Source organism: Centruroides sculpturatus, unplaced genomic scaffold, assembly GCF_000671375.1.
Source record: "Centruroides sculpturatus isolate CEXI.00-Female unplaced genomic scaffold, Cexi_2.0 scaffold647, whole genome shotgun sequence".
In the NCBI taxonomy this organism is placed as follows: Eukaryota; Metazoa; Arthropoda; class Arachnida; order Scorpiones; family Buthidae; genus Centruroides; species Centruroides sculpturatus.
The window spans coordinates 421549-436282 of NW_019385034.1; the positions used below are offsets into that span (position 1 = coordinate 421549).

Sequence of the window (14734 nt, forward strand, 5' to 3'; positions counted from 1 at the left end):
CATGTATTCAATATAGTGGCCTTCTGTAGTGTGATGTATGTATTTCTATTCAATTCTAATGTTTCCAGGCTTTTGTGTAGTGTGTGTGGTATCACACCTGTACAGGAGAGAACAACAGGTACAATAACTACCCTATCCATCCTCCACAGATGCCTTATTTCCTGGGAAGTTCTGTGTACTCGCTAATTTTTTCAGTGCATGTGTTTTGTACATTGTGAGTGTTTGGAATGGCTATGTCTATAATGTATGTGATTTTACTGTGTTTGTCAATGAGTGTGATGTCTGGTCTGTTGTGGTAAATTGTTTTATCTGTGATTATGGCTCTGTCGTAGTACAGTTTGTGTGTGTTGTTTTCCAATACTGTCTGTGGAATATACTTATTATTATTATTATTACATTGGTTAAAGTCCCAGGAAAATGCATACTAGAGATTAAGTAAAGGTTCGGATAATTGAATACAGTCGACCCCCCCCTATAAGATATAGATATGTTCCAATTTATTAGGAATCCGATTTCTTACAAGTCGTTCCAATCACAGCCCGACACGTGTCAAGTTTACGGACTACGGCTGATTGAAAGGTTTTCTTCCATAAAATTAATCGATTCTACACTAATCCGACTCAACATTTCCAAAATACGTATATTTTTTCGTAGTTTTATAGGAATCGTAATTATAGGGATCGTAATTATAGGGGGGGTCGACTGTATTTTTAACAGTAATAAAGGTTTTTAAATTTGCATCCTTTTACCTCTTAACAAATGCTAGTCTTTGAAACAATTGTAATTCTCTAAATTTATAGAGGGTTACAGATCTATATTCTGTGGGAACTGTATTTTATGGTGCTATTGATCATTCACATAAATTTATATTGAAGATGGTGCTTAAATGTCTAAAGTCATAAGGAAGTACGAGCTTGCTCTGGAATCTCAACAAAGTTAATGAAAGCACAAAATCAAATCAGTTCTTCGTAATGGAGGAACTTTTGGTTATCTGTTTTAATTATTTAACTTGGAATTGGAACAATTTAGGTAATAGGTACAGTAATACCCCGAACTTGCACGATAGGTGGGACCAAGCAATAACCACATAAGTTGGGTATAATTTCGCATATAAATAAATACATAAAAATTATTTTTAATTGGGGCCGGAAACTAAAGAAAATAATTTAGAAAAAAATGTTTAATAAAATCTTATATAATACATATGTATAACAAATTATATTATTAAAATCGTAAACCAAAGTTGTTTTGATGTAGATGGCTTCATAAAATCTAACAAATTCGTCTGACGGCTCAAAGATTTGTTTTCTCTTGCAAAATTTCCTCATAGCATGCTAATAATTTTTTCATTTCTCATTTTGTAGAAGAAATGCACTCTTTGTTGGAGTCTATATTTTCTGAAATTTATAACCCGTTTTCAATTGAACTGAGGCCTTCTGTCAAGTTTCCAACCGTAATTCTATCTTCTGATTGAACTGGGTCTAAAGAATCAAGTTCTTCAATGTCTTGCTCTTGCTCACGCATTTCTATAAGCTCATCAGTTGTCAGCTCCTGATTGTTGGAATCCAGCAGTTCTTGAACATCATCACTATCCATTTCTAAATTTATTTTCCTGGCAAGATCGATAACTTCTTCAATCAAATTACCAATTTCATCAGGCTCTGGCACTGATTCGCCTGAGTTTTAGTGGTGAAAAAAAAGGACATAGTTTTTTCCAGATGCCATTTAAAGTGTTTTGTGAAATGTCATTCCAAGATTGTCCAATGATTCTCACTGCATCTAAAACATTGAATTATTTCCAAAAGTCTTTAACAGAGAGCTCATTGTTTTGTCTCATAGCTTCATGCAGATGTGAAAACGATCATCTCGTTTGAATGTTTTGATGACTTCCTGATCCATCGGTTGAAGCAAGCAGGTTGTATTTGGTGGTAAAAATACAACTTTCACACATGGGTCAAACTTAAAGTTGCAGGGGGATGACCAGGTGCGTTTTCGATTATTAGCATCACTTTAAATGGAATTTGTTTAGATTGGCAATAACGTTCGACTTCAGGTATGAAGTGATGACCAAACCAGTCCTCAAAAAGGGAAACTGTCACCCAAGCTTTACAATTCAACTTTCAAATCACAGAGAAGCCAGCTTTAGATTTATTTTTCAATGCTCTTGGATTTTCTGAGCAATAAACTAAGAGAGGTTTTAACTTACAATCACCAGCTGCATTCGTGCCAATCATCACGGTCAACCAATCTTTGGTGGCATTAAAACCTGGAAAGGTTTCTCTTCACGCGCGATAAAAGTTCTTTTAGGCATCTTCTTCCAGAACAGGCCAGTCTCGTGTACGTTGAATATGGTTTGGCTGGTATAGCCACCTTCATCTATCATAGCTTTGAATTTCTCTGGATAGTAAGATGCAGTCTCTTTATCAGCATTTGCCACATCTCTACTTTCTGCAATGCTATGCCAATTACAGCGACTTTTGAATCGGCTGAACCAACCGTTACTAGCTTTAAACTCTTCATCTTTAGCTACTTCTCCAGCATCCTCTCTTTCAATCTTTCAAAAATCAGCTTAGCTTGAGAGCACACTGTGTTCTGATCAACAGGACAATTTTTCACGTTTACTTGATTATCACACCATAATTTTAACATTGTTTCCATCTCAACGATAATACAGTGACATTTACGAATGATGCTTGAATTTAAAGATTGAGCATTTTTCACAGCTTTGAGAATTTTTTCTTTACCTTTTATAATTGTTCTGACCATCGATTTCAGTAGATCAAACTTCTTTGCCAATTCACAAATTTTTATTTTTGTATCGAAGTCTTTAATAATGTTAACTTTACTTTCCAAAGATAAAGTTTTTATTTTCTTGTTTGATGCAGAAGAATCAGTTCTATTTTGTTTGGATGACATAGTAGAGTTTCTCGAGTCTCCGTAGATATAACAAACACAGAAATTAATAACACAAAATAAATTGTAGCTATGCGTCAATTCCGCACGACACGTCCTAACATGTAAGCTGAACAATAGTGTGGGGGGAATGAGTAATCAAGAGTTGCGTGGTGCTGAAACAAAAGACGAGTCGACGAGATTTGAAAGTCGCGTAATTCCAGGTTTGCGTAAGTTGAGGTATTACTGTATTTTATTATTTGCTTATAGTATTTCTGTGACATATGATGGATGTCTATATTTTTAAATTAATCTAAATTTTATTTTTGTATGGAAAATTATTTATTTATCATGATAAAATTATATTATTTTTTATATTTATGTAAACGGAACTTTTTAATCTTATTAAAGCATTTTCAATATAAGTATATATTTATAGAATTCCAATTTTTTTTATTGCATTTTAAAATTATTAAATTAATATTTTTAGCTAATATGCAAAGTAATGGAGATGTATCAGCCAAGTGCTGTGGTTCTTCAATGCGGTGCTGACTCGCTGTCCGGAGATAGACTTGGTTGCTTTAATCTCACATTAAAAGGACATGGAAAGTGTGTGGAATTTGTGAAAAAGTACCAAATGCCACTTCTGTTGTTGGGAGGAGGAGGATACACTATTAGAAATGTTGCTCGATGCTGGACTCATGAAACATCTGTAGCCTTGGGAGTGGATATTGCCAATGGTATTTTTTTGACGTGACTTAATTAAATTGTTAAATCAATTCCAAATTATTTTCTGTATAATTTTAGAATTACCGTATAACGATTATTTTGAATATTTTGGACCCGATTTCAAGTTGCACATCAGTCCTTCAAATATGGCGAATCAAAACACACCAGAATATTTAGAGAAAATTAGGTAGGTACCTTTATTTTTTGGATAACATTATTCAATTATATTACTTATTGTAATTTTGAAATCTTTTTTAATTTTGAAGAACTCGGTTATTTGAAAATCTCCGCATGCTTCCTCATGCTCCGGGGGTACAAATGCAACGTAAGTGTTTCGTCAAGCTGAATATTTTCCTTCTGTTTCATTATTTTTAACAATAATTTATGAGAACTTTTGATGCATTGTTGATTACAATATTAGGATAGTCATTGTGAATTAGATTAAGCAAATTTTAATACTATATCTCATAAAAATATAAAGATGAAATGTTATATTTAATGACATTATTTTTGAAAACTATACTTTAAATAACAATGAATATAACAGTCACATAAAACTGATTTAAAGATTATTATTGACTTCGCACTGGTTGTAATGTTTATGTTGTAGAAAATCTGCTCTAATCTTTCTAAATGTTTTTTATATATAAAAGGTACTCCTGCCAGTCCTAACTAATTATTGTATAAGTCATTTGGATTATAAGGTCGTACACAAAGAAAGTGAGTCAAAAAGTGACAAATGCAGGTTAATTTTTAAAAGTGTCGAAATTTCTTTTTGCTTTTGGCCAGAATGTTTATTAGAATTGGTTCAGATTAGCAAGAATTCACTGTATAAATCAAAATTTTATTTTTAAGATTATGAATTTTAAAATTTTGATATGTTTATATACTTGTGTAATTTGTATTTATCTTATTTAAAACTTAATAGAAGGATAATTCTTTCATTTCTGTCTTGAACAACTATACATTTCTGCTTCTGCTAACTCAATGCCATTTTATTACATTTACACAAAGCACTTTAGTTCTTTCCTTTATGTCAGCTTTGCATTTGTGTAGCAGTTGATATTTTGGAACTTTTGGCCAATGAATTAAGTTATAAATAATTTGTAATAAAATTATATTTGACTAAGTGCTGCTATATTTTAATTTACACTGTTACTAATACAGGCATAATCTGAAGTTTACAGTATTTGATTTTGAGTTACATATATTTTCCATATACTACTGCCTGTGCAAGGCATTACCACTATAGTATAAACTATATAACTTTACTAATAGCTATTTCATCATAACAAATGCATACATAATTATATGTGCTGTTGTCTAGCAGTCTTTGATAACATTTTGCAGATTTGACAATACTAAAAGGGGAATCAATAGTTGTAGAGATGTAACAGTCAGAGATACTGTAGATTATAAACTAGACTGCCCTTGCTCAACAGCAAACACCAAGAATTTTATTTTTTATATTGAAGTTAATTGTACCATTCCATTTACCACTACACCAATTAGGAGAGACAGTTTAGTTTCAGATATAGAAAATTTGTTGATGGTGTGGATTGACAATGAAATAGGAAGAAATGTGGCTTTGAGCCAGGTTGCAATTCAAAGTAAAGCATAAAGCCTCTTCAATGATCTCAAAATTAAAAAGGTGTGAGACAACTAAAAATGCTGCATTTGGAGTGAGTAAAGGGTGTTTTGATAACTGTAAGAGAAGAAACCTGCAACATTAAAGTGCAAGGAGAGGTTGCAGGTGCAGATATAGTAGCTGGAAACATTTCCATTTGAACTGATAAAAATTATACATGAGGGCTAATTAAGGCAAACATCAAACCTTTAATGTGAATGAGATGGTCCCACAGTGGAAGAAAACACCTTCCAGAAAGGGGATTTTCTTCTCTAGAAATGAAGTATGTGGCTTTGATGTGTCAAAAAATGCTTATCCTGTGTTAGGAGCAAATGCATTGTGACCTTAATTTGATTGCAGAAAATTAAAGTAAAAGTAGCCTTCCTGTAATTTGGAAGTCAAATCCAAGGCATAGCTCACTGAAACCTACTTTGAAGAGTAGTTTACATGCCACTTATTCCTGCCATTAAAACGTTTTGCAGATAGCAAATTTAAAATTTTGTTTATTGTCAACAATGCTCCTGATCATCCAAGAACTTCCATATTAGGATTAATCTCATCTAGTAATTGTTCTTCTGTCAAATACCATGGCTCTGTTCTAGCCAATAGATTGGAACAAAATAGCTGAACTTTTAAGTTCACCATTTATGAAGAACATTAACAAAATTAATTGCAGCCACTGATAGTGAAGAAGTGTTTAAAAAATTTTGGAAAGGTTTCACCATTTTGGATGGTGTTAAAATTATGAGAGTTGTATGACAGGATATTAAAATAACCACTCTCCAATAAATTGTGTTTGCAGTTATTTGATAACTTTGGGAATGTGATCTTTGAATTCTTCAACGTTATGCATAGTAGGCATGGCAACTGGAGTTAAAAATGAACTAAGGATGTAGCTGAGCTACCTGGTAGACATTCTTGGCCCTTTAACAATGAAATCTGTTAAAATTAGATGAACACAAGAGTGTCAGAAAAAGCATCTCTCACCAAAGTTAGACAGAGCTGACTACAAGTGTTTTTTTTAGAATCTTCCCAAAAAACATTACCTTAATTTTAAACAAAGTTCAAAAGTTAATTCATCCATTTCAAATGTTTATGCTAGCATACAAGCAAATATGGATATGTATGGAAAAAGCCAACATTACAAACCATACTATATTTACTGTTCATACATATTTTATAAACAGTAGACAGGAATTAGTGCCATTATTCATTTAGCAAATAAGGTATAGTCTATTTTACATACAAATGTTTTATTTACATTAGTTGCATACAAATTTCCCAATCCAGTGCACTTATATATGATTACTAGCTGTTACCCGCGACTTCGCCCGCGGAGGTTTTGCAAGCAAACCCCATTTATATTCAGTATTTCAACAACCATAGTAATTGTTATATAACACCTACCGCTGAGAATGATGAGAATTGCCGAGAATCAAACAAACAATTTTCAATTTGATCAATTTTCTGGAACGTTCACAATCGTTCTATAATTGAACCGATACACAATAACAAATTCGATTTTAAAACGGTTCGAACATTTTTGAAATCGAAATAGATAAAAATATTTATAACAATGTCTGAAATGTTATTAATTTAATACACTTAAGTACTCGATGAAGACTTAATCCTCCCCCTCTCCCCCGCGGGGGAATTTCGAAAAATCCCTTCTTAGTGTGCATTACCATGGCATACCCTACTAAAACACAGATAAAAACAAAAAATCGCATCTAAAATAGTACAGTAGAAGCCGTTTTTCCGGTTAAGCCTTAATCCTCTCCCCCCGCGGGGGAATTTCGAAAAATCCCTTCTTAGTGTGCGTTTTCATGACGTACCCTAACTGTGTACCAAATTTCACCACTTTAGGTTCAGCGGTTTGCTCTGGGCGATGATGAATCAGTGAATGAGTCAGTCAGGACAAGCAATTTTATATATATAGATAATGACTACAGTACATTACATAAATGAATACATAAAAAAAATACATTGCTTTAACTTGGACATTTTCAATTTATGAATGCACTCAGGAACCTAACTGCTGTAAAGTCTAGGTTTGTCTGTACTTAAGGTGAGTTTAACTAGATATGATTGCTATCTTACAAGGAGACCCTACGGCTTTTGATGATCTTTGGTGTAGAGGTAGTTCACCATGCGAGTGTACTACCTGTAAAATACTAAAGTGCAACACTCTAAGTTTCTTTTTCTCGATTATATTTAAGTTTTTTTCGCACTTTATATATATAAGTTACATGTTTTTCCGCTTGAGTGTCCTCTGGTGTGAGTGGTAACGCTCCTGACTCATACGCTTCAGTACTCGGGTTTGATTCTCTTGTGTATACTTTTTTGTTTTCCCTTTTTATTTTATTCATAGATACTTATTATGTATTTATTTATTTATAAATAAATGAATGAGTAAATTATTTTTTTGGTATTTTTTTATTATTTATTTATTTTAATTTAATTTCTACTATTCCAAGTCTAATATTTTTACTTTTGTTGACAATAACTGTGCATTCTTGACACCTATGTGCCTACTTTCCCATCTAATTGTTATCACCAATGGTGATCTGTGATCGGAGTTCTTTTTCACTCACTCTTTCAGTTCGTTTCTGAATTTCCACATGAATAGACATATTTGTGCAGTGAAATTTATTTTGAACAATTATTTTATAAATAAAAACATGTCATCAAGAGAAGCAAGTTCTTCACGTTGTGACGAAAAAACTGTTGACGATAACTCTTTATACAGTGATGTATCGAAGCAGCGGCTAAAAGATGGAGTAGTGTATTATGAGAGTTTACTTTCCGAAAATAATTTTAATTGCAACATCTTCTGATACACTATCTGAAAATGCTATGCTGATAAGCACAGAATTATACAATAATACATTGGATGTGTTGAATGAAAAAGATTTATAATTGTTGCAATTAAATTATTTTTGAAAAGTAAACTCTAACAAGGAACTTTAGCTCTAACAAGGAGACCCTTTGGGTTTCCTTGTTAGAGCTAAAAATCTATTTTGTATTGGAATTGAAACTAATCTTTCATTGAAGAGAAATATTTTGGCACAGAAGAGTTTAGAATCAAGAAACAATGACTTGTTTAATGTTTTAATATAAGATTACAAATTTGATTGATTTATGAAACTTTATATGAGAGAGAAATTATAAAATATTGTGATAACTTTTAGCTATACCCGAGGATGCAATTGACCAAGAGAGTGAAGACGAAGACAAGCAGGATCCTGACGAACGAATCAGCATCAGAGCATCAGAAAAACGGATTGCCTGCGAAGAAGAATTTTCTGACAGTGAAGACGAAGGTGACGGAAGGAGAGACATCCGATCTCACAGACCGAAGAAACGCCAGAAGGGTGATGAGGGTGACAAGGACAAACAGGGTGGAAGAAAAGACGACGAATCAAAGGGTATTTTATTCATTTTTTTTTTACATATAAGTTTTTTACTCACTGTTTTTCCGACTTTGTTTTTGTTCAGAAAAAGAAGATCGAAAGACCGACGTAACTGATAAAACTGAAAGTAAAAGGTAAGTGGAAATTTTTTTTCATTTTACTTTGCATAGCATATTATTATTTTGACTGAAAATGATCTTATATTCACTTAACATGAAACAACAATATCTATAATTTTGTGTATGTTACTGGAAGACAATATCAAATATTATACGATGATTCCAACATTGCAAAAGAGTAGCTTAAGATGCATACTTCTTTCATTGCCCTTCAGTGTTTGCTTAGAAATACTTTGTTGATTTTGTCCACAGTGGGCATTAGTGTATTTTGTATTTGGGAGAATTGATATGAATCTACATGTGCTGATGATTGTCACATATAATTCAAAAATTTTTAAAGCTATAATTGCAAATAGAAGAGTGATTAAATTACAACAGAGATGTCATATTTTGACATATGGAAAATATGATCTGGACTCCAAAGTCTAATACATGTGATAAATTGTGAGAGTATTGTAATGTTTCCTCATCCTCACTGACAAATCAGTATTCATCAATACCAAAGAGTAAAAGAATCATTTTTGCATATCATTCATTCCCTAATTAGAGTACAGATACAGAAAAATGTAGAAATGTTCAATCTGTTAATTTTTCTTTAATTGAATTGAATGAGACACGATACAGTGAATAAAGCTGCAGTTATATAAAATCTGTCAACAACATAATAGTAAAGAGAATTTTATTGTAGAAATTGCATGTTAAAACAATTTCCTTTGGAAACATGAAACATGTACCTCTATCACACCTTTCATCCCAGAAGCACTGTGAAGTTTGTTGGTACAAATGTCCCAAGATTGCAATTCTTTGATTTAGAAAAGCATCCTTTAGGATGATTTTTCAACTTGGAGAAGAGACGAGTTGCACATTTGTGAAGTTTTGTGCAAAATTTGCTTTCATATCTGTTGTAATCTGGCGGACAAACATACTTTAGCCATTTTGAGAATTCTTGGGCTGTGTCAAAGCAACTTGTAATGGGTCTTGTCTCATCCAAAATTGAACATTAGATTATCATGGGGCATTTTTGCAGCAATGCATTTTAAAAATTGGTCTCATTACTTTTATGACAGACCATACTAGAAATGTGTGATGCATCAGCGCTAATTCTAATCCAAATCAAAAGGTTATGCCAAATGTAAACTAGAAGTGGGTAGTTTTGGAACTACAAGGAATTATTTTACATTGATCACCAAGACTGCTCTAGTCAGAACTACCAATTCATTCTTCATTCTGTAGTTTTTCACAGAACAGTAAACTCTCTATTTGGATTTGAAGTTGAACTAAATGAAAATGTTTTATGAGTTTTTAGGAATATTGAATAATAAGAAAAATATCTGCTAGTTAGTTACAAAATTTATATGTCCAGCATTTCCCAAACAAACAGTAAAAAAGAAAATGTTAATACAAAGACCATATTAAAAGTTTGCTGATTTTAGCCTACTGTTATATTTATCATGTAGTATCAAGGCGATTAAATTGGGAAGAGTGGAGTGTCCAGCCTATATTTTCTTCAATTCTAAAAATTAAGAATGAAAAATTTGGTGCAAATCAACCAAGAAGCTTAGAATGTTGTATGTCTATCTGTTGTGTGTGTTTACATTTGCCATGTATAATTATGATGCATATATAAATTGAAATAATTAAAAACAATATTTTATTAGCAAACACTTGAGAGTAATATGATTCTGTTCATTTCCATTTCCATGTACAAAGGAATGATGTTCTCTATTCATTGATTTCATTTTGGTACTGCCTAGAATATCTGAACAATTCTATTAGTTCCAGTTCCAGAAGCAGAATTGAATTTCCCACCTCTAGCATAAACATCTCTGAGTATTAATGCAAAGTATGCTTTTGCTGTTATAATGATTTATTAAATAAATAACAATCAATTTATAAAAGTCATTTGATATCTTTTTTGTGCAAGCATTGAGAGGAGTAAAGCAAAAGTGCTTGCGATTCATAAGTTGATAAAAAAATCTGGAAATAATTATTAAAATACGAATTGTGATTTTAAAGAGATTTGAGTTTTTTTAAGATGAAAACATAAAAAAAAACTTCTTCAAAGTTTCCAAATAGGAGAACATGTGCATCAGTGGAGGAAAATTTATTTTTAAATCTGTCTTTCACTATCAATGCCAGAGGAAAGGATTACAATTGCCGAGAGGAACTGGCACGAGAAAACTTAACATTGTTTGCCAGCTTTTGAAGTAGCAATGTAAAATTTCTCAAAATTTGATATCTTGAGACATTATTATAATAGGCAATACATGGTATCTGTTGTCTGTCATTATCTTAAATTTGATTGCAGTTAGTATTTAAAAGAACTCTTTGTAATTTGGCATTTGGCATTTCAAGTTAATATGTCAAATTGCAAGAAGATTGTTTGATAATTCTCCATAAGATTTTATTTCTAAGGTCTTTATAGACGAAACTCTAAAACAGATTGCAAAATAAGTTTTTTTATTTGACTTAAAACTTATTGTCTTAATAGTAAAACTAGGTCTGTTGTTAGTTATATAAGGCATGTCATTCCAAAACTCATCTTATCTTCTTAACCAATGGAAAATACATTAAAACTGATAACATGATATGGAAAGTTTATAGCCATTGCAAAGATGCATAACTTTGTGTTTAAAGTCAAACGATGTTCCAGCACTTATTTTAAAGTTCAATATAAAATTTGCTTCAAAAAGGTAAACAAAAACCCCTTTTGCACCAGAAGTGACAAGAGATTTTGCTGATATCAGAAAATCGTTTTGGAGAAGGCTGGTGAACACTTTCCAAAATATTGAAGTTTATAAGATAAGACATATCTTCCCAACTCTTTGTTGAAATTATAATTCCATTGCCTAATAAATTACATCACATCCATTCTAATGTTGGTTTCTAAAAGTTTAATTTTCGTATTCAATAAAGTGGATATGATGCATTTTGGAATATGCGTCATACATTGTTTTATGGGGTCTGGCTGAATAATTTCCTGTGAAAGGTAAATGAAAAAAGGCTTTGTAGATACTATTTAAACTTTCACTCTACAATCAGAAAGAGCAACGCTTACCATTAATCGTTTTGTTTATTCAACCAAGTACTGTTTTAAAATTTATATTGTTCAAATGCCTGCTACCACATCTTACACACTTTTGAAGTTTCACATTGCTTGATTAGTCATTTTCCATAGTATTGTCATACTTGCATGACAGATGGCATCTTCAAGTATCTCCAGTACTGAGAATTTGTAATGGTCCACCTCAATACTGATATTCTGCAGCGTTTGAATAATGTAAAGTCTACTGGCGGCTTTTTAAAAACAAACTAATTCTTAACAATATGTTTTTCCTACTGAGAATCCTTTTGTTTCAATGTGATCTGAAATATACATGAAACAATCACAGCATTGCGAGTTGCCATTTTTGAAAAAAGTTTTAACAACAAATACATGATCCTTCCCATTCCACCCCAGGATGATTAAATAGATGTCTTGAAGACATAATTCTGCCTTCCACTGCAAAGTGAAATGCCATGCTGGGTCAAAGAAACAAAATGATAAAACATTGCTCTTTCTGATCATACAATGAAGGTGTGCTTAAACTATTTGTACCTCATTTAACTGACTTCCAATAATGTCTTTTTCTTGTGGATTCCAGGTTATCGCTGGCAATATAAGAACCAATATACTGGCCCTTAATATTCATTTCTAGGATCTACACCCAGCCTCAGTAGTTGGGCTTTAATTTTAAAAAATTGTAGACCTACCACTATAAAGTCCCATTGTCATCCCATCCGTTCATCTGTCCTTCCTTAATCTCAAGAATGGTGTTAAATAGATGAAAGTTGAGACCAGATATGGAAAGTTTAGGGTGCAGGAGGCCCAGATTAACTATATAAGAATACTAATGTGAGTTCTGGTGCAAACCAGGTGCCGTATTCTGGTCGCTCGTCTCTTCTTTCAATGACGAATGACATCAAAACGAGAGACGAAATTTGTCTCTCAGTATCGTGACGAGATCGCTAAAAGTGACCAGAATCTCCACTGTTTCTAATAGGTTGATTACACATGTTTGGGTTATCTGCACACATAACATGGTATAGAATTTTAACCAATGAAATTGTAAAATTTTCGAAAATGCAGAGTACATAATCATAGATCACGTGTTCAAATACATTTGTTGAAATTACATGCTTTTTGTTTTTACAGATTATAATGTCGATTTGTCTCTTAGGTTATTAAAGTTTTTATTTAAGTTAGATATTTTTCGAAATATTACCATCTAATTTCTCTTTAACTAAGTAAGATTAACATCATATTCTATAGTTCAGTAATTGATGTAGGATAATAATTTAAAAAAAAAGAATCAGTGGCGTTTCCCAGTAGGCACTGGAAAAAGCATTTTCTCGTTTGAAATATTCTTTCCCGAGATAGAGAACGTTCTCTAATATGATTGTACAGCGTGAGTAGCATCCAGTTATCCATATTGGATATAACAAAATCAAGGTGAAAGACAACTATCCACTCGTCTCTGACAAACGAGAGAATCGCGATGATCTCTCTAGACGTAAACAAATGATTAGCCAATTGGCAACCAGAATACAGCACTTGAACTCACATTATTTCAATCAGTTCAAACATTTTCTCCCAAAAGATGTTTAGATGGACAACTGGTATGACACTATTGTTAAAAGAAAAATATGATGTACAGGGACAAGCCACTACTAATTTGATGTGAAGAGAACATATTTTAAATAAATTAAAAATATGATTAAAAATTACAGCCCAGCATTGTGACAATAAATATTTGCTCGTTTCTCTAACGTCTCTAAAAAAACATATTAAAGATTAGAGTATGTCTAGTCATCCTAAGCAGTGGAGATGACTACTTTAAACCAGGAGTTAAAGACCTTTTGCCTAGTCTATCTCTGGGTAACACTGAGACTCAAAAAGAAAACGTGATTCCTATCTTTCACGTTTTCTTTTTGGTCAGTGTTGTGACTGGCTTTGGTTGCTTTCACAAACATCTGTGCTGACTGAAACCCTCTTCTTGAAGAAGAGAGTTTGCATCTCATTTGTAAATTTTTCTGTCCAATGAAGATTAATAAGTACAGATCTCTGTTTAGATAGACTTGGTCATCTAGATTCCACTTTGTTGAGTCTCCTGCTGTCATTTTTTTTAAGAGATCAGATTTCTGATATAATCTCTTGTGGGGTGCACAATGGATCTTTTAGATTAAAGTGAACTAGGACTACTGGCCTCCACTTTTAAGCGGGGGGGTTAGTAGTCTGAATGCAATACCAATAGTAGCGAGGTTGAGGCCAAAGTTTTAAATGCAAAAATGCGTATGTCGGACGTTTGGCACTGCTTTCCTGTAAGCCTAGAAGTTTGATAATGGTGGAATCATGCTCGATGTTCCAAACACTACTGTCAAACTTCTAGACTTACGGGAAAGTGGCACCGAACGTCCGACGTACATGTTTTTGCGTTTAAAACTTTGGCCTCAACCTCACTAATAGCATCTAAGATGCCTTTCAAACTCTGTTTTGAAAGCCATGTGAAAAAGTCAGACATTAATGGAGTACAAGGAAATATATAACCAAAAACTCCAATCAAAGCATTTATTAAAGTATACATCCTTTTGGTAAACAAACCTGTGTGGATGCCAGATGAATACAATTGTATTATCAGAAGATCCTCTCACATTTTTCCAGAGAACTAATTATATTTTTACATATATATTTAGCAATTTAGATAACAGAGATGAAGTTGGAGATGGCGACAAGAAAAGCATTTAACAGCCGATCATTATAGTATGTTCGTTTTACAATGCATAGGTAATTACTGCATTGCAAATCCCATATATATAGTGTAATAATTGTCATACCAAGGTAATGATTTTTATTTCCAGATTGAAAAGACACCCCAGAAATCATCACAATGAAGAACACACAGAAACAAATAAAT

The 14734-nt window shown here is 32.6% G+C and overlaps 1 protein-coding gene across 1 annotated transcript in view; it reads left to right on the plus strand.

Moving 5' to 3' along the window:
• Nucleotides 1-14604, plus strand: part of LOC111633693 (histone deacetylase 1-like) — an 82318-nt gene extending 67714 nt beyond the window's left edge. The window contains exons 8-13 of the mRNA XM_023378308.1: nucleotides 3383-3632; nucleotides 3700-3808; nucleotides 3888-3946; nucleotides 8440-8676; nucleotides 8747-8795; nucleotides 14514-14604. Of these exons, the coding sequence (XP_023234076.1) occupies nucleotides 3383-3632; nucleotides 3700-3808; nucleotides 3888-3946; nucleotides 8440-8676; nucleotides 8747-8795; nucleotides 14514-14565 (756 nt within the window). The 3' untranslated portion in view covers nucleotides 14566-14604. The remainder of the gene's footprint in view (nucleotides 1-3382; nucleotides 3633-3699; nucleotides 3809-3887; nucleotides 3947-8439; nucleotides 8677-8746; nucleotides 8796-14513) is intronic.
• The last annotated feature ends 130 nt before the right edge of the window (nucleotides 14605-14734 follow it).